At 49.7% G+C, this 19095-nt stretch overlaps 1 protein-coding gene and 1 long non-coding RNA gene across 11 annotated transcripts in view; one reads left to right on the top strand and one right to left on the bottom strand.

Annotated features, from left to right (window-relative positions):
• Positions 1-3462, top strand: part of SYT6 (synaptotagmin 6) — a 60793-nt gene extending 57331 nt beyond the window's left edge. For 5 of the 9 annotated variants that reach the window (XM_025934933.2, XM_025934930.2, XM_086717893.1 and 2 more), the window contains exon 7: positions 1881-2072. In XM_025934933.2, coding sequence (XP_025790718.2) covers positions 1881-1952 — 72 coding nt within the window. In that variant the 3' untranslated portion in view covers positions 1953-2072. Of the gene's footprint in view, positions 1-180; positions 250-1880 lie in introns of all 9 variants that reach the window. The other 4 variants (XR_015255006.1, XR_015255005.1, XM_086717892.1 and 1 more) reach the window with 2 other exon arrangements.
• LOC147578264 (uncharacterized) overlaps positions 1-19095 on the bottom strand; it is a 107711-nt gene that overhangs the window by 31799 nt on the left and 56817 nt on the right. The window lies entirely within an intron of this gene.

Raw genomic sequence — 19095 nt, 5'->3', positions numbered from 1 at the left:
ATGTACCTTGCACCGACATCAAAAGTCCTGGCAGAAAAGAGTACAATTCCTAAAGTAAAGGTGTGTCGAATGCAAGCATTAGTAATCATCTCGTGTCACCTTCTGGTTAGGAAACACTTGAGTCAGAGGTCACAGCGGGCTCAACAACCAGGCATTCATGTATTTAAAATATTTCACCAGGGAAACCCTCGGTTGTGATTTCATTCACGTGGATGCTGCAAGCAGAGAGACTACCACCTGGAGTTAGGAGTAAGTACCCGGTATGGACCCAAAGAGGTTAGGTTTCTTCTCACAAGTCGCATCTCCTTCCCCTGGTGTGGCCAGATGCTGAGGCGGTGGCGGAACGGAGCAGAAAGAATGCTGAGCTGGGAATGAGGAGACCTGGTTTCACATCCTGGCTCTGCCCTTGACTAGCTGTGTCTTGACTTCTCTGTGTCTTGATTCTGTTATCCGCAAGGATGAGATTCTGGACTGGATGACCCCCTGGGCCTGCCTCCAGGTCCGGCATGCTAAGCTCACTCAGATCTAGGACACGTGGCAGTGGTCATCAGTACCGGATTGTCCGGTGTTTGGCTAGTCATGAAGATCTGCTGGTTAGCCAGCACAGGGAGCACTAAGTGACCAAGTCCAGGGAAGGTGGCAGGGGCTTTCCATAGAATTGGGAGCATGGAGGTTCTCCACTGGTCTGGGTCTCTCCTCAGCACGGTGGGTTTCCAGTAGGAAATGCTGGCTGGCAAATGGTCTGCTCCTCAGGCGGCTCAGCTCTATCTAGAAATGGCTGTGCTGTGGGGAGAACTGCATCCTTCCTCAGCCCGCCCCCCGTTCATGCATAAATGCACAGCATAGCTTCTACTCGGCCCATCATTCCACGATGGAGACCCCCAAAGTTCGGGGGAAGTGGAAGGGCTGTACTTCAGTGCCGAAGGGCCATCTCGACCCCCTCCCTCCCTGACTCTCTGGAGCATTGTCCCACGGGCACCTGGGAGAGGTCTGGGTCTTCCCAGCTCACAAGAAAGATGGAATGAGCAGTGGACACTGCCTCACTTTGAAGTTACACAGCCGCAAGACAGGTCAACAATATGCCCGGGGTCAGATTTTTGCCCAGAATGCATTGCTCCAGAATGACTGGCTTTTCAATTGAAGGAAGGGTCGAATGGCTCAGGCGCGGGTCCATTCATCCTCAGCCCTCTCCTTCACTCCATTACGCCTCATTACATCACCGACTTTGACAGCAGGGGCAGGGTGGGGCTGAGAGGGGGCAACCTGTGAGATGGGAGAAGGAAGGGGATGCCCCAGAAAGGGGAACGGGCTGCCCCCCTCACACTGCCACCTCCTCACAAGGTGGGTGCGAATGCCCATAGGAAGCATTAAGCCTAAGAAAGAGAGCACAGAGCTAAAGCAATATCAGGTTTGTAGCTGTGCTAACAGCCCCCAGACAAATTGCTAATAATTCATGATCATGGGTTCTTGGCAATAAGGGCATACTCTGTAGACTGCCTCTTTTGCTGCTAACATAATCTGATTTTCAGTGTGAGAAATGGCTGAAGCACTCAGAAATGGCCCAGTCATAGCACCTCATTAACACACACGCACACACACGCACACACGCACACACACACACACACACACACACACACACACACTGCACAGTGGAGAAAGCTTTAATTATCTCTGCAGTAGGTCTTTTCTAAAAATCAGGTATTCCAAACTAGAAGCCCTACAGCTCTTTTCCTTCTGTTTTTGCATGGCTGACAGCAAAATTCCAGAAAGCTTATGAAAAGCCGGGAAAGGTGAATTCAGTGCATGGGCCAGAGAAGTTTTGAAAGTTGAAATGCAAACCCCCTTGGCGATCAATAACCAGCCTTCTCCCCTCTCCGCAGTGGCAGGGCCGGGCTGCCAGCTTTGACAGTGAGAGCTCCTGCCCGTCCCCGAAACCACCTCCCACACCATGAGCTGCGCGGCCGGGCGACACCGAGGGGACTCCGCGACGTTCTTTTTTGCACTTGTTCAACTGTCCAAACACAGTGCTACGCAGGAGCAGCGGCAGCGGTAGCACGAGTCTTAACCGCTCCTGTGTAGGTCAAGGCCAAGACATTTGTCGAGCGGCTGGACCTGTCTTAGTCGTTTTTGTCTCCCAAGGTGATGTTTTCTGTGGTTTTCACTTTTTATGGATCTGCTGCCAAGAAAAGAAGGGGGAAATAGTAGGAAAGAAAGAAGAGTGGAGAGCCCAGAGGTTGGTTCATATAAAATACAATGTAAAATAGTCGCCTTTTCGGGGGAGGTGGTTTGAGTTCCTGAAGTTTTGTGTCTCCACTAAGCTCCACAACCCTGGAGACGAAGGAAGCAGACTGGAAGAATGGCTGCTTCTGCAGTGGCCCGCCGAAGGGTGCAGATCGGGCCACGAGCCTTTACGAGGCGAGTTATGACCCTTGGAAGCTCTTCGCTGATGCGACACAGACCGAGATGAAGACTCCTGGTCCTGCGCTGAAATCACTGGGGCTCCAAGGTGTCTGTGCACCTTCCGCTTGTTGTGAGGGCTCCTTCCCCCACTTCCTCGTTGACTTTCCTCATGCATTGAATGAATGTCTTGATTCCTCATGGGAACTTAGCCACTTTCTTTAGGAAGGATTCTGCCGACACTAAACATGCCCTATGTTTTCTGGCACACCACAGTTAATGACCACAGTTGTTTGAAAACAGATCTTTGTTCTCAGAAATAACCTTCGTGGTAAAGAAAAGAAGGCACCCAGGTTCCAGAATGACTTCTGTGTTATGCATAGCTTTAAAATGCCATGAAGTATCAAGCAACTGTTTCAAATGCCTCAGTAGATCAGAGAAGAACCTGGATAAAATGTTCTTTGGAAAATGGGGAGTTTTAATCCAAGTCAGAGCTGGAATCCATTTTTCTCTGAAGAGAATCTTCTTGATTGAAACAAAGTCAACTTAAGAGTATTTCAGCGCCCTCCACCCCCTCTTGACTCTGGGACAATGTTCATCTTCAACTTTAGTTCTATAAATTACTAAGTACTTCAGTGTTTGTTTCAGTGGTAGTGAAGGTTTCGGTTTTTTTCTCCTTTAGACCTCTACTTTAGGCCAAATTCAGTTTAGGAAAAAAAAAAATGTTTCAAGTGTTCTGCATTGTCATAGTACGTTTTTGTTGAGTTACTAGTGGCCTTCCCACCAACCCCCTATAACTCAAGTTGGTTTGCTTAATCTCAGTCTGTATAGCCCTGGTAAATTGCTGGAGGTGAGTTGCCACTGTATCTTGTGAATACACAATGCCAACTTCCAGAGTCGTGTGTGTGTGACTTTCAAGAGGCAAGTCTGCTGAAGAGCCCCTTCTTCTGCCATTGGGAAGGTCAAGAACGGAAAAGCTACTCACACACCTTGTGTCTTATTCTTTGTATATGTCACGTGCTTTAGGAGCAGAAACTCAATAAAGTAACCCTCACTTTAAGCCAAGTTTTCAGGTTTCTCTGCTGATACGACTTTGGGCAGTGTCTTCTACCCAGAGTTCAGACTAGACATGAGGATGACCAGGATATTGTGGCCAGAGAAGTTTTCAGCTCATAAAAGTAAAGGCAGATAAACCCAAACTCTACTCTGTACTGAGCCTTAGGCTAGGAGCTAATGTGAGTCATTGTATAAAGATAAGCTTTCTCCCCAAATGTCTTGTGATTGATAGGCCATCCTGGTCGGGCAGTACTGTGGCTGGATGTTCTTTCCAGTAGGAGAAAAAACCTCATGTCATGACAAAAAAGGACAAAAAACCTCTTGTCATGACAAGACTTCCAACAGGCCATAAACTTTCTTCTGCCTCTTGACTCTAGACTGATTCCATAAAGAGGGCCATCTCAATCACTGGGCAGATGCTGTGGGTCCTGCAACTAGGAAGGGGACAGCTGAGTTTCCTGGGTCACAGCCCAGAAATTAGTGTGAGAGGATCCTTCCAGAAGTGAGCTCAAAACACATGTCCAGCTGCCATCCTCATAACCCTTAGGCACATGAGAATGACCACTGGACCCTTTCGGAGGAGGGAGTGTGATCGGTGTGAAGGGTGGGATAGTGACTGCTCTCAGACATTCCTTTTATGTCCAAGCAGCTGACCCACACAAGCGAATCTCCCTGTGGTTTTGGGAGATGGTTTCCTGAGCAGATTGTGGTCTGCCCCCCACCACCGACCCAGTTGCCACTTCCACTGTCGCAACCTTGGTAAGTTTCTACAGCCTGGAAAGCCCAGGCTAGGGAGGCTCTCAGCAGCAGGAGCCTCACCCCCCAAGCATCTTCTGGGGAGATTAGTCCTCAACCCACAGCATGAATGAACCTGAATGTCTGCCAACGTCATTAGCCCAATACCTCTTCCTCGCGGATGAGAATAAAATGAATTACAAGTTTCAGAACAAAATGAAATACAAAGTTGATTCATTTGTTAGCTTCTCTGCCAGGAGAAACCTCTTTCCTGTCTTGGCGTTTTGAGCTTTGCTCAAGTCATGATAATCAGGGCCTTTTGCATATAGAAGTGTTTTGTTTTTGTTTTTGTTTTTGTTTTTGTTTTTGTTTTAAAGCAAAGTTCCCTTCTTTGTTTAGCAGTGTTTCTGGGCTAAAAGATGCCTCTCCCCCTTCCTTCACATATTCAGGATGTTAACTAATTGCATCATCATCTAAAAAATTATGTTGTTCATTACTGCTTCGTGTCTCCCCGCCCCTGTCACAGCCTGGAGTTTTTATTCAATTAAATATCCGTCTCTCCCCCATTTCTCTGTCATTGTATGTTCCTGAGGTTTAGCCGTCTGCATGCACACAGGACACTGCAGAGCTTTTTTACCTTTAAGCTTTGTTTCACAGAGATAACCACTTCCCTTCCGTCCGAGGTACAGCGGTAGGGCTTGTTTGGTTTTTGTTCCGCCCAAGGAATCCCTGCATACCCCAAGAGCCTGGAATACACCTGCGTTTTGTCAAGCTGATGGCTCCCAGAGCATTTGGTGCACGGGACTGTGCTGTCTCCTGAGCTGTTCAACTCCACAAGCGAACAGCCCCTCCAGATGCCCAGGGAAGCGGGTTGCACGCTCGAACCTGGAAAGTGCCATGCTTTCGCCCACCCAGAGAGGAATCCTGCTTACTCTCATGAAACACCACTTGGCTGAATGAGGAGAAAAATCCTACTGCAGGCTGGAAATTTTTAAAAGAACATTCTGAATTAATAGAATATCCTCTCCACTCACCCCCAGCTTTTAATTAATTTAGGAAGCAGCCCACAGAGAGGAGAGTGAAAGGTACTGTCCTTTCCTGCGCATCCGCATCTGAATTACTGGCGCTCTGCAGTGAGATGCCACCAAGGGAGCCGAACTGCTGAGAGAAGCACTCTGCTTCCTAAACGCACAGCCTCCCCTGGCTTCTGCCTCCCGTCAGGTCACCTGTCAGCCGCGGGGTTCGGTGATGTGTAGCTTGGCTCGTATCTAGAGCAGATGAAGCGATGGGGTAAATGTGTCTGGCTGGCCGGGCTGGGTTATGCAGCCATAGCATCCTTCAGACCTCAGTGGCTGGAAACAACAAAGGCTTACTTCTCATTCGTGTTCCATGCCCGTCACAGGTCAGCAAGGGGTTGGGGGGAATGTTCTGCTCATCGGAGGTATTCAGGGGAACTTGGGGCACCAGAGCAGCCAACATCTCAAACATTGCCTGAGGGAAAAGAGCTCTCTGAAGGCTCTCCTATTGGCCTCAACACTCTGGCCCAGAGGTGACACATGTCCCTTTCCTTCACGGTTTATTGCCCAGAACTATTCATGTGGCCACCCAAATTACAGGTGTTCAAGTGCCGAGGGGATGAAGACCTGGAAATAATCGGTGCGCACTCAGGATGACCACAGTGAGGTTAGCAGACCCGTGGGGGGGTGACAGCTACTGAATATCTGATTCAGAGAAACTCATATAAAGAGAAGATATAGTCTATTCGTTGTCAAATGACATCAAGGACTATATTGAGCCACATAACTGTGCTAGCCTCAGACTGGAATCTTGCCCACAAACAGCTCCAGTCTAGTAAACTGGCAATGTAAGTAACTATAGTCCAAGGTAGAAAGTGGTGTGTGCGGGACAGGAGGTGTGGACTCCGTTTTGTTTTTGTTTTTGTTTTTTATGTCCATTCACTTTTGAGTCAGAGAGAGAGACAGAGAGAGAGACAGCAGGGGAGGGGCAGAGAGAGAGGGAGACACAGACTCCGAGGCAGCTCCAGGCTCTGAGCTGTCAGCACAGAGCCCGATGCGGGGCTTGAACCCACGGACTGTGAGATCATGCCCCAAGCCGAAGTCGACGCTTAACTGACTGAGCCACCCAGGCGCCCCAAGAGGCGTGGACTTCTGTGGCCACAGAAGAATATCATAGCTCGGCAGAACGACAGCTTCGAGAAGGAAGGGGTGTCTGATCTAGAGCTTTAAAGGATGGGTAGGATTTGGGGATGTGGAGGTTGTGAGGGGGGAGCACATTCCAGGCTGAGGGGTCCATACTGGTGAAGGCCCGGAGCTGAGGAATCCCCAGGGCCACCAAGCACCTGAATCTGGGGGAGACAAGGAACCCCTGAGCACAGCCGCCACCTTGCTGGTGCTGGTCAGCCCCAGCCAGACGCTGGACGCCTGCCCGGGGAGGCTTCCCTTCCCCTACTCTGAGCCCTGAACCACCAGGCTCTAGACCTGGCCCCTGCCTCGTTCCTGCCAGCTGCCTCCACAAAGTGGGCTCGCTGCCCTCCTTCCTCCACTGCCGGCTTGGCCTCCGCTCTCAGACGGGCTGATCACCCAGAACTGCAAGATTTGCCTGATTTCAAGAATCTGTCTAGCTGCCACACCTCATCCCCTCGCCCAGCCTCATCGCCTCAGGCTGTTTTGCAGCTACAGGCCACTCAGGACTTCAGGATTTGTCCCGTGTCCCACCCCTCTTTGCAGTGAGCCCCATTCAGATGTCTGATGCCCTGGTGCAGGGCACGGGACTGGCCTCCCCCAACTTTCCTCTGGCTGGTTCACAGCAGCACCACCGGCAAGCCTGTGGCAAGCCCACAAGCAGAGCCTGGAGGCAAAGGGGCTTCCAGGCAGTTGCAGCCATCCACCCAAGAGGGGGCGAAGGGCCAAGCTAGGCCTAGGCCACACACAGGGAGACAGGGGCACCTGTATGGGACATGGGGAACACGGATGGACAGCATGGCAGGGCGGACAGCTGAGCAGATCTGGAAGGCAGGGAGACGAAAAGGGCATTCAAGAGTGTTGAAGGCTTTCACACTTGAGGCACCAGAAAAATGATGGAGGCTTCCATAGAAACTGGAAACTCTGCAGAACAAGGGAAAACGATAAGTCTGGTTTGGCCAGCTGAATTTGAGATGCGGGAGGGATGTGCAGCCGACAGCCGTAGTTGGAGATGCGGCTTGGCAGAGAGGTCAGGCGTGAGATGTTAATTTATAGAAAGCTTACACACCCAAATGAGATGTGGACAGGAGGCTGACACGGCCACGTGGGTACAAGCAGACAAGGAGAGTCTCAGAGAGGGCTTCTTCGGGAACCATCAAGATTTAGAGGTCAAGGAAAAAGAAAGCGATGTGAATAATAATGGAGGTGTGCCCAAGCAAAGCTGATCGATGAGGCTGCGGGTGAACAAAAACAGATCAATCAAGGCCTCATAAAACGATTCTTCACAAGTTAATCCAAAGCGCTTGAACCTAACTTGATTCGCAAGTCTATTTTCACCCACATTCGCAGGGACCCGCCTCTTTTTTTCCCCTTGCCTGTGCTTGCCTTTTGTGTGTGTGCGTGCATGGTAAAATACATTTACCTTCAGTTTACCCTTTCAGCCCTTTTTAAGCGTACGATTCAGCGGCTTTAATTATGTTCACACTGTTGTGCAAGCATCACCACCAGCCATCCACAGAACTTTGTCCATCCTGCAAAGCTGAAGCTCTGTGCCCATTAAACAGAGCTCCCCATCCCAACCTCCCCCAGCCCCTGGCCACGCCCATTCTACTTCGTGTCTCCATGAACTTCACCACTCTAGGTAGCTCGTGTAAGTAGAATCGTGTCATACTTGTCCTTTGGTGCCTGGCTTATTTCACTTAGCAGAGTATCCTCAAGGTTCATCCATGTTGTAATATGTGGCAAGAATTTCCTTCCTTTTTAAAGCTGAATAATATTCTATTGTATGGATATACCCCATTTGGTTTTTCCATTGATCTGTCAGTGAACATTTGGGTTGCTTCCACCTTTTGGCTTTTGTGACTAATGCTGCCGTGAACATGGGTGTACAAACATCTCTTCCTGTGTCTGCTTCCACTTCTCTGGGGTATATATCTGGAGTGGAATTGTTGGACCATGTAGTAATTCTATTTTTAATATGTTGGGGAACTGCCTTACCCTTTTTCATAGTGGCTGCACCATGTTACATTCCCATAGGCAGTGCACAAAGGTTCCAATTTCTCTCCATTCTCACCAACACTTGTTATATTTTTTTTTATGTATTTTTGATGGTAGGCATCCTAATGGGTGTGAAGTGGTATCTAATTGTGATTCTGATTTGTATTTTCATAATGATTAGTGATGTTACGTATCTTTTCATGTGTTTTTTTTGCCATTTGTATATATTCTTTGCACAATGTCTATTCAAGTCCTTTGCTTGTTTTTTTATTTTATTTTATTAAGCTTTAAATTTTAATTCCAGTATAGTTAACACACAGTGCTATATTCGTTCCAGGCGCACAATATAGTGATTCAATGCGCATTTCTGAATTTGTTTTGTTGTTGTTCTTAGGATTCTTCTATATTCAAGGTATTAATCTCTTGTCAGATTTATGATTTACCAATACAGTATTGTCTCCCATTCTGTGGGTTGCTGTTGATGATGTCCTATGATGCACAAAAGTTTTAAAATTTGAAGTTGTCCAATTTGTCTATTTTTTCTTTTGTTGCCTGTGCTTATGGTGTCATATCCAAGAAATCATTGCCAGATCCGATCCCATGATGCTTTCCCCCTATATTTTCTTCTAAGAGTTTTATAGGGTTTAGCTCTTATACTTGGGTCTTCAATCCATTTTGAGTTAATTTTTGTAGAGGTTGTAAGATTAGAGTCCAACTTCATTCTCTTGCACATGGATATCCAGTTTTTTCACATCATTTGTTGCAAAGACTGTCTTTTCGACATTGAATGACCTTGGCACCCTTGTTGAAAATCATTTGACCATATATGTGAGGGTTTATTTCTGGGCTCTCTATTCTGTTTCATTGGCCTATATGTGTGCCTTTATGCTAGTACCACATTAATTTGATTACTTAGAGCTTTGTGGGAAGTCTTGAAGTAGGCAGTGTGAATCTTCCAATTTTGTTCTTTTCCAAAATTGTTTTGGCTACTCAAGGTGCCTTGAGATTCCATATGAATTTTAGCATGAATCTATTTCTACAAAAAAAATGGGATTTAAAAAAAAAGCTTGTTTTGTGTGTGTGTGTGTGAGAGAGAGAGAGAGAGTGCATGAGCAGGGGAGGGGTAGAGACAGAGAGGGAGAAAGAGACTCCCAAGCAGGCTCCATGCTGACAGTGCAGAGCTCGAACCCACGAGCCGAGAGATCATGACCTGAGTCCAAATCAAGAGTCAGACACTTAACTGACTGAGCCACCCAGATGCCCCCCAAAATGGAATTTTGATAGGGCTTGCACTGAATCAATACATACCTTTAGGTAGTATTAACAGGGATCCAACTTTTGAGGGCACTGTAAAGTGTCCTATAGGAGTCACCTGTAAGGTGCCATTTGCTAACATTCTGTCCACAAACCTATTCTTACCTCTGGGGTTTGGCTGATAAACAAATGTTTTGTTACTTGGTGCAGGACCAAGCATGGTGATGGAGGTGTAACTGGCTAACCAGACCTTTTACCCAATTCTTGCCAATTTCCTGTGGAATTCATCTCCCCCAACTGCAGATGTCTTGGACCAACTCCCAACCTGCTAACCAAACTCAACCCCACAGCCCGACTTCTCTCTCTTGCCCTACTCAGCCCCAGAACACTCAAGAACTTCAGCTGCACTAACTCCTATGAATGCAGGTTAATCTCTTTTCCTGCATGCACGTAGGTATTCACTCAATTAACATGTTGAGCACCTAGTATACATCAGATAACATGTTAGGGCTGAGGGCACACACATTAGTAATAACAACTAACAAACACTAAGCACTTCTCATATGCCGGGCATTGTCCTAAGCACCTTCCATCCATTCTCATTTAATTTTCTCTTTAACCCCATGAGGTCAAGAAACTTGGCCAAGGTCATACAACTGAACCCAGATAACTAAACCCCATGGTTCACGTGCTTAAGCATGATGGTCAACTGCCCTCTAATAAAACACAGCTCTTCAAGGGGCTCACAATTCAGGGGAGACACACACATAAATAGAAAATTACTCTTAAATGTGGTAAGCCTGGAGAAGATTTGCCTAACCCATCTGTCTATTCATATGCCCTTCATGATGCAATCCTAAATGTATCCTCTGAGACCTCAACTTCGTTCCTTCCTGGAGAGAGCCCTTCAGTGGCCTCTTTGTGAACCAGCACTCGTGCACATGCATTGATCCCTCACATCAGTTCCTCCTCCGGGAATAGCTAAAGAATTGTGGAGTCCGCTCATCACACCCAACCCCAGTCAGTCACCTCATAAACGTGTCCTGTGTCGGACAATGCCAGGAAGAGTGAAAGCTTGCTGTAACTTAGCAGCTCCACTGGGAAGCTCAGAAACAGCAAGAGGGCTCATCGCTCAATGATACGCAGCTCCAAACAAAGCCTGTGCCATCAGACTTGATGAAAAGGGAAATCGACGGTGAGCTGCCACGGGAGAGAACAGATAGAAGAACTCAGAGGGTTCAGAGGAACTCTACAAATAGGAACGCATCCGGGCTAGCTCAGCTCTCTTCCCTTCTTACGTCTTCTCCTGTTCAGTACCAGAGGGGTGAGCCTCCTGCAGAGGCCCCAGCTGAGGACAGCTCACTGGCAGTAAATTAGTACCGGGGGGCAGACTGGGGAGGTGTGTGACTCCTTTACCCTAGGGGACTCTCTTTCCTGCACAGACTGGGGGAGTTTGGTGACACATCAAGGACTATCCCAAGAGACGCAGAGCACCGATGTGGGCAGGTGCCTCAGGCATCCTGAGACATGTAGCATTTCTTCTTTTCTCTGTCGCTTTACCTTGCGGTCTATGTCTGAGCCAGGTGTGTGGGGATCCTTGGGGCTGCGACAATGAGGAATGGAAACCCATGGCTAGAAATTCTCAGTGTGTTTGGAAACGCGAGTCTCTGAGATGACAGAGGATTTGCTAATCACGGTGGGAAGGCCTACTGCCCCTTGGGACCACAGTCCTTCATCTCCCTGGAGACATTACTGACAATGACACTGCACAGTTAAAATGGATTGTGAAATCAAAGAACCAGAGAGCTTCCCAACTGTCTTCCTTAAATGACCGCCAACTCTCTCTTCCAGATGGTCCAAACATGCCTGATCTCTTACGCAGAGAGGCTCTTCCTGTGCCTCCTGGTCTTGAACCCGTGGCTTCCCTGATGTTCCAGCTTGCTCTCTCCCTGGCCAGGAAACTAAGGGTAGAACTGTCTTCTCCGTTCTCTTCCATCCCAGTGGCTACCCGACATGCCGTGCTGCCTCCTACCAGATGTGCCACGTGAGGACGGAGTCATCTCTTCACCACCATCACATTTGGTAAACTCCAGAGCCAGAAGATCTGGGTTCAGCCCGGTCTAACCCGGGCAGGTCTTTCAACCTCTCTGAGCCTCTTTCCCCCATCCGTAAGCCAGAGGTGGAGTTGCATTGATTGCGGTGGTCAGGCTCAGCTTCGGGTCTGCAGCCCGGGAGCAAACTGCAGCCGCCAGCGTCGCCCGGACCCCGTCCCCCCTCCTTGAAGGCCTGCTCACCTTTCACAGCTGAGTAACTTGAGAACAAAGGGAGTGACACTGCATTGCCTGCCGCTCCCAAGCCTGGAGAGGGTGGGAGGGAGCGGGGAGGGGGATGTACAGAATAAATCAAGTGGCTGGGTAATTAATTTAGAACAACGTAAGCACTGAGCGTTGAGGAGAAACAAAAGTGGTGACATTTAACGAATGTGTCCGTTGATATCTCACTCATTCCAGCTGTCTTTTGAAATGTCAGAGAGCTCACAATCCCTTTTCCTTGCAGCTGGAAGGTCTGTGCAAACAACCAATTCTGGTTGCTGCCCAGTGGGTTAGCACGGGCACATAATTTCAGAAGTGGGAGGTCCCAGAGGCCGAAGGAACGGGAGACAATGCCCATCACCCTCAGAGAGCCGGCCGCTGCAGCTCCCCCTTGGCCCCCAGCCCCGGGTTCCTTTCTCCTTGCCTTTTGCCCACTTTCTTGCCACTGACTATGAAAAGCACACCAGGTGTCCATGCCAAGAGAAGGACAGTCCGTGTTTTCATGGAGATCCTCCATTTAGGCTTCTTCAAACTCCTCAGAGCTTACAAGTTTGCAAGAGAAAACCTTAGCTGAACTCCAGGGAGAGGGAAAGCCAAAAGCCAGTTCCTCCAGAGAACTTCAGGCTCAGGAATTTCCATTCTGAGCTGATTGGCCCTCGGTTCGGTCCTCTATAAATACCAGATCTACTGCTCAGAGACAAACCCGGGGAACAAACCAGCTGGATTTGCGCTTTGGGGAAGAATGTAAAGCCAAGCAGCACGGAGTAGTTTTCATCCCAGACTCCATCTCTAACCCCCAGAGTGAGTTTTCCCACCGTCATCCACAGCTCAGCAGCCGGTGTCCACAACCTTATGGGCACCGAGGTGCAAGGAGACGGAGCGGTTAAAACCCGCATGGAAAACCAGCCAGTGGAAGTCTGAGTGACCGAGGCAGACTTGAAAGTTCCTGCAAGCCCCGCTTACCTCGCAGAGCTTGAGGAGCGGAGGAGGGCCACGGCGTTCTAGGCTGCCTGGGAGCAGGACAGGGTGAGCCAGCCCAGAACGGCGACAGCTCAGCTTTGGCCAACCCCAGTTGCACGGAGAACGCACAGGGACGTGTCAGAGGAGAGCCACCCTTCCACGGTCCGGTTCAAAGCCAGGTTGCACAGGGGGGTCCGTGCAGCCCCCGGGGCGAAGTCAAACACGGGAGCCCCACCACCTGAGGGTGCTCTCGCTTAGAGCAGAGCCAAACCACAGGGACACCGTCCCCCCTGGCCCTCCCACCAGTACACAAAGCCACAGCTCAGTACAGCAAGCAGGTGTTCACAGTCCATCTCGCAGAGCGTCTCCTGTGTGCTCGCCCTCCCTCCTGGAGGTTCTCTCCTGACTCCGGCGTCTATCACGGAGCCAGTTTTGCAACCACCCCAACTCTTAGGCATATACCCATAGAGAGGAAAGGCCCCCAGGCCCAGTCCTTGTACTCCCCCAGCTGTCTACACTATTTCATCCACCCCCCAGCCCCATACGACTTCCAGCTGCTGCCTATCCATCCCCAGCTGCCATTACTCTCCAGAGCACCAAACTGCCACCTGCCATACACAAGGCCCTTGGACGTCCTGCTGCAGCCTAGCTGGCTCTCTTGCTGTCTTTGGACTTCAGTAGCCTTCCCCCACGTGTTTAATCCCGGACTCCCTTCTCTCCCTACATGCGCCACAATGCCACATTTCTTTCTTTCTCTGTGTTGTCTCACTGACCCCACTCTAGACCATCGCTTCCCTCCTAGATTAACTGCCATAGTCTCCACTGCTTGGGATTCCCACTTCTCTCCCGCCTCTGTGCCCATCTAGCGATTGGAAACACGAAGATGTCAGGGGCTAAGCAGGTGGCATAAATGTGTAAGGCTGTAAATCAAAGGTAGAGTGGCAGGTTGTGGGCACCAGAGGGGGCAAGCTCTATCTAAAGACATTCAAATTGAAATTAAAAAAAAAAAACAAAACCCACTAGGCATACTGATCAGGTTTGGCCCCTAGACAACTACTTCTCAGCCCCTAAAATGCCAGTCTTCACTTCCCTGGTAGTTTCATTATCATCACACCTTTAGAATACATTCCACCATTACTCAGAAACTGTTACTGACTCCCCTTTTGCCCATTGGGGGGAAAGGAATGATTACTGCTTGCATAAAATGTTAAATATTATCAAGGACTTTGCTTTACATGAAACTGGTAATGGATTAATCTGGCGTTCAGGTTGCCTCATGGGTCCCCACTGCCATTTCCAAAGGCAACCCCGCCTCTCCTCAGGCTTTACTTATGTAGATTCTTTAATCAGGATGCCCTCCTCTCCCCTGGGAAATATAAACATAAACATTCACTCTTTAAGGCCACCTCCTGGAAAAGCCTCCCCAGCCTGGGGCAGGGGAGACCCCCACCACAGTCCTGAAGCAGCTGCTGGCCCATACTATGTGCCCCGGTGTGCCCTGCCTTGTCTCCACACGTGCTCTTGTCCTCCACCCGTGGCGAGGATCGAAGGTCTTTCCTTGTTTGGCTCCCTCCCACCACCCTACACATTCAGGTGCCCCATTGCAGTGGGCCTGTCAGAGAGGAAGCACCTGCCGCCTGGGAGGGGACACGTGAGCCAAGACCACAGTCAGGTATCCAGATTCAGAACGGCAAGTGTGTGGTTGAGAAAATAATTTCTAGAAGCCCAAGCATAACGCTAATGGCGAAGGTTTCCAGCAGCGGCTCTCAAACCTTACTGCGTACTTGAACCGCCTGGAGCCATTGCTCCAAATGTCAATTGCAGACCACAGAGATCCTGGTGTACTGCACCAAGGGTAGAGCCTAGGCATGGGTGCATCAACAAGCTGGTGGATGATTCCGATGCCAGTAAATTCCAGACCCAGGCTCTGAGGAACAGTTGGTCCCAGGATTTGAGATTTGGCTCTACCTGGAGTGGGACGGTTGTTCCTAATCATGAAGACCTTGATCCAGACCCGGCTCACAGGGTGACCATATTCTGAATTCCACACGGTGGGTAGTCACCGAGGGCTGTGTTCCTGGGCAGTCTCGGGTGGGTGTATTCCCACCCTGGATATCTGTCCGGCAGCCCTACGGACCACACACTGTCAGTCTGAACAGGAGGGGGTGTTAGCGGCAAAGGCACCTAAGGTGGGAGCTCTGCCCGGTGCCCTAACAGTCACCCCCCCCCCCCCACCCATGACACTGCAATTCAGTCCCTACTGCAGCAGGGCAAGCCATCTGCTTCCCTCCCTGCACCCTTGTTCTGCGTCACCACTGAGGAAAAGCCGAGGCAAACAGGTTGATCATGACTGTGAGCATCTGTTCTAAACTAGCCGACTTCAGACTGGGCACAGGCAGGGACTGGAGGCAGTGGCGGAGTGGGAGTGCTGCCCCGGCCTGGCACCTCTTCCAGAGCCCCCACCCCCACCCCTCTCCCTAACCCAGTCTTTTCCAATGGACAGATCCTAGAGAATTTTAGGGAAGTCTCTGCAATCAGGGACTGACTGGAGCAGAGGGTGAGAGGGGTGCTAGTCCCACCTACTAGTCCTATGCATTGGGTCTGAGGACGGGAGGTCAGCTGAGTCTGTTTTCCTGCCATGAGAAAATGTCTTGAGATGCCTCGCAAGCTCCCAAGTTCCTGTGGGAGAACTCCAGGTGGGTGACTTTGGGGACCTCAAACTCAGCGCGGCCTACTCTCAACTGTCCTCCCTCTGGCTGCCAGCCCTCCTGGGCCCCCTCTCTTGGTGATGGCACCACTCATATTCTTACCACCAGGCCCAGGGCCTCCAAATTGTTTTCTATTCCTCCCTCTCCTCAGCCCCAGTCACTCACCAATTCCTCTCCATCCCACCCAGTCGGTCTCATACCCGTCCTGACTTTCAGCAACCACACCTCTGCCCCTTCACCTCTGGCCCCGGATGACTGCAGGCATTTACTAAGGAGGCTGTATAGCTCTGCTCCTTGACTTCTCTACCCACCTTGGTTCCCAAAGTGACATTTACAGATTATCCAGGGATCCTGGATAAAAGAACTTAAAAGAACTACTAGGGCGCCTGGATGGCTCAGTTGGTTAAGCGTCTGACTCATGATGTCGGCTCCGGTCATGATCTCCTGGTTTGTGAGATCGAGTCCTGCATCCAGCTCTGCACTGACAGCACAGAGACTGCTTGGGATTCTCTCTCCCTCTCTACTCCCTCACTACTCACACACTCCCTTTCTCTCTCAAATAAATATTAAAAAAAAAAAAATTTTAACGTTTATTTATTTTTGAGACAGAGAGAGACAGAGCATGAACGGGGGAGGGTCAGAGAGAGGGAGACACAGAATCTGAAACAGGCTCCAGGCTCTGAGCTGTCAGCACAGAGCCTGACGCGGGGCTTGAACTCACAGATCGTGAGATCGTGACCTGAGCTGAAGTCAGCCGCTTAACCGACTGAGCCACCCAGGCGCCCCTCAAATAAGTATTTTTAAAAATTTAAAAGAACTACTAGAAACTGTACATTTACCTCAATACAGCCTCACGGATATTAATAAATATGATTTGGGGCGCCTGGGTGGCGCAGTCAGTTAAGCGTCCGACTTCAGCCAGGTCACGATCTCGCGGTCCATGGGTTCGAGCCCCGCGTCAGGCTCTGGGCTGATGGCTCAGAGCCTGGAGCCTGTTTCAGATTCTGTGTCTCCCTCTCTCTCTGCCCCTCCCCCGTTCATGCTCTGTCTCTCTCTGTCCCGAAAATAAATGAATGTTGAAAAAAAAAATTAAAAAAAAAAATATGATTTGTCACACGGCTGAAATCCAATGAGATCTATGGGGGTAAATTAACGGGAGGGGTCCCCTGGTCATGAAAGGTGGGGACCCAGTCTATGTTCACACAGTCCTAGTTAGCGAGCTCTCTGGAGCCTTTGTCCACTGTCCCTTCTCTTTGGCCCCGTTCCTTCAGATTCCTTTCTATGGCATTCTGGTTCAGTGCCACGTGACCCTACCCATTCACCTTCTCTCTTCACACAGGCAGCATTTCCAAACACCTGTGCTCACTCTGTTCCCTTGCTCTGGAGTATTCTTCTAACCCCTCCTTTGCCCCTGGAAACCTTTCTGGTCTTTCACGTTCCTGCTCAAATGTCCTTCCCTCATTTTCCCTGAGTTCTGCCTGTCCCAGGTCAGCTCCTTCTTCTCTGTCCTGTAAGTCCAGTGTTCATTTCTTCTTTTAGAAGACGTTTCACTCTGATGTCCATTATAGGGAGGGTCTTCCCCAAAAGGGCAGAGGCCACTTGAGAGCTGATGCCCCTACTGTACTTTGCACAGTGTCGGGCACTTAGTAGGTGCTTGATAAATGTTTTTTGGATAAATTGGGAATATGAATGAATGAGTAGATGACCTCTCTCTCCTACAGGCTAAAATCAACATCATCACAGTGTCCCAGAATCATCCTACACCATCCACAGAACCCAGGGTTGTTTCTGGGAGAAATGGGCTAAAGAGAATGCATATTTGGAAGGTTCTTTAAGTCCTTACACTGCACCTATGGTCTAGAGTGGCCACTTAGGACTGCAGTGACCACTATTTTCCAATAACACCAACATTAATCATAGCAGCTGTCATCCGTTAAGTGACTGTGATGTGTCAGTCTCCATGCTAGGTTCTTTTCATGCGCGACCTGACTGGTTCTGACATCAGTCCTATGAGGTAGGTAGCCTAAGTACTGTTTCATAATACACATAAGGAAACAAGCAAGAGAAGTCAAGTCGATCGCCCAAAGCCAAGGGAGAGAGCTGAGATTCCAGCCTAGGTGACTCCCACCCTAACTGCTCTGTCCTGACTCCGCAGGGCTCAGGCACCCCCTCCACCTGCATCCCACCGGCTGTCCCTGAGCCATCAGTGCAACAACATGTTTATCTCTTGCCAGAGAGGCTGTGAGCTCCACAGGCAGACTGAGCCCAGGCCATGAGGGCCAGACCGCTGCACTTCCTTACCTAAAGCGTAGGTTCCTCCAAGGTCCCCCAGACACTGCTGGGGAAACATCTTCCTTCCTATCCCAACAACCTGGGCCCATGCCACTGTGTCCCCAGAGAGCTGTCGCTGCGCCGTGCCGGCCTCCCTCTCTCTGCGAGGTGGTACCTGGGATCGGGTGCCTCTGATGATGGATGCCTTCAATATTTTGGCCAGTCCCACTAAGAAGGTTTGAAAATAAACTGGGCCAGCAGGAAAAGGTAATTAGGCAGCGCTTTCCTGATGAGGTGGGAGGATCAGCAGGTGTTAAGGTCAGGGATCTGAGTCCTGGTGTGCATTTAATTAACTATCACTGTTCTGTTCACACATGGGATGGCAAAGCTTGAAAAAGTCCCAACCAACCTCTTCCCTGGTAACTCCAGGAGGGGGAGAGGAAGGAGGCCAAGGGTTCCCCCCCACCAAAAAAAATAAAGAAAACAAAGCCAAACCACAAAACAGAGCAGCCAGAACCCAAAGCTTCTTGTACACCAGCCCTTGATTAGGAAAAGAATAACCAAAGGGAACAGAGAGAGCCCCCGGGAGACAAGGCTCTAGATATCCCAGTGGCACACAAAAGGGTTGGAGGAAAGGGACGGAATGCTTAAAAAGCAGTTAACCAATATGCAAGGCATCCTATTTAAATTCTAACAAGGCCACTACTCAGAGATAACAAAGGCCACTGTGTTTAATTAAGGGTATAAACGGTAGAAATATGAGACAGGAACTCTTACGAGCTGTTAATGAGGTGGATGGGAAACCTCTAAAAATAAGCCATGGGAAGTTGAAAGGGTAATTAGGGGTGCAAAAATAAACAGAGAGTGTCAATTTGAGAGAAGTTCTCTGCAAAGGCTTCTCCCAACCCATCCTCAGTAGGCAGGGCAGTCCCAAGAGAGAGGCCCCAAGGGGTCAGGGCTGGCAGTAGGGCAAGTGCCCTCCTCACTTGGCCCGTTCTCCTTTCTGGCCTTGGAAGAATAAGCCCCCCACTTGGCCCCGCCACATTCCAACCAACCAGAGCCCAAGAGAGGCCTTATGTATGCCTTGTTGAACAAAGAGGCCTCAAAGAGACCTGAACAAATATTAGGGGATAAGAGACCTTTAAGAACTAAGTGTTAAAAATCAGTCTGGTTCCTGCCTCTGAGCTGAGAGCCAGGAATTAT

This window comes from Puma concolor, chromosome C1, assembly GCF_028749965.1.
Source record: "Puma concolor isolate L17-30 chromosome C1, mPumCon1.1.hap2, whole genome shotgun sequence".
In the NCBI taxonomy this organism is placed as follows: domain Eukaryota; kingdom Metazoa; phylum Chordata; class Mammalia; order Carnivora; family Felidae; genus Puma; species Puma concolor.
The sequence above is the reverse complement of the archived record's forward strand: the minus strand, read 5'-3'. Positions and strand labels throughout refer to the sequence as shown.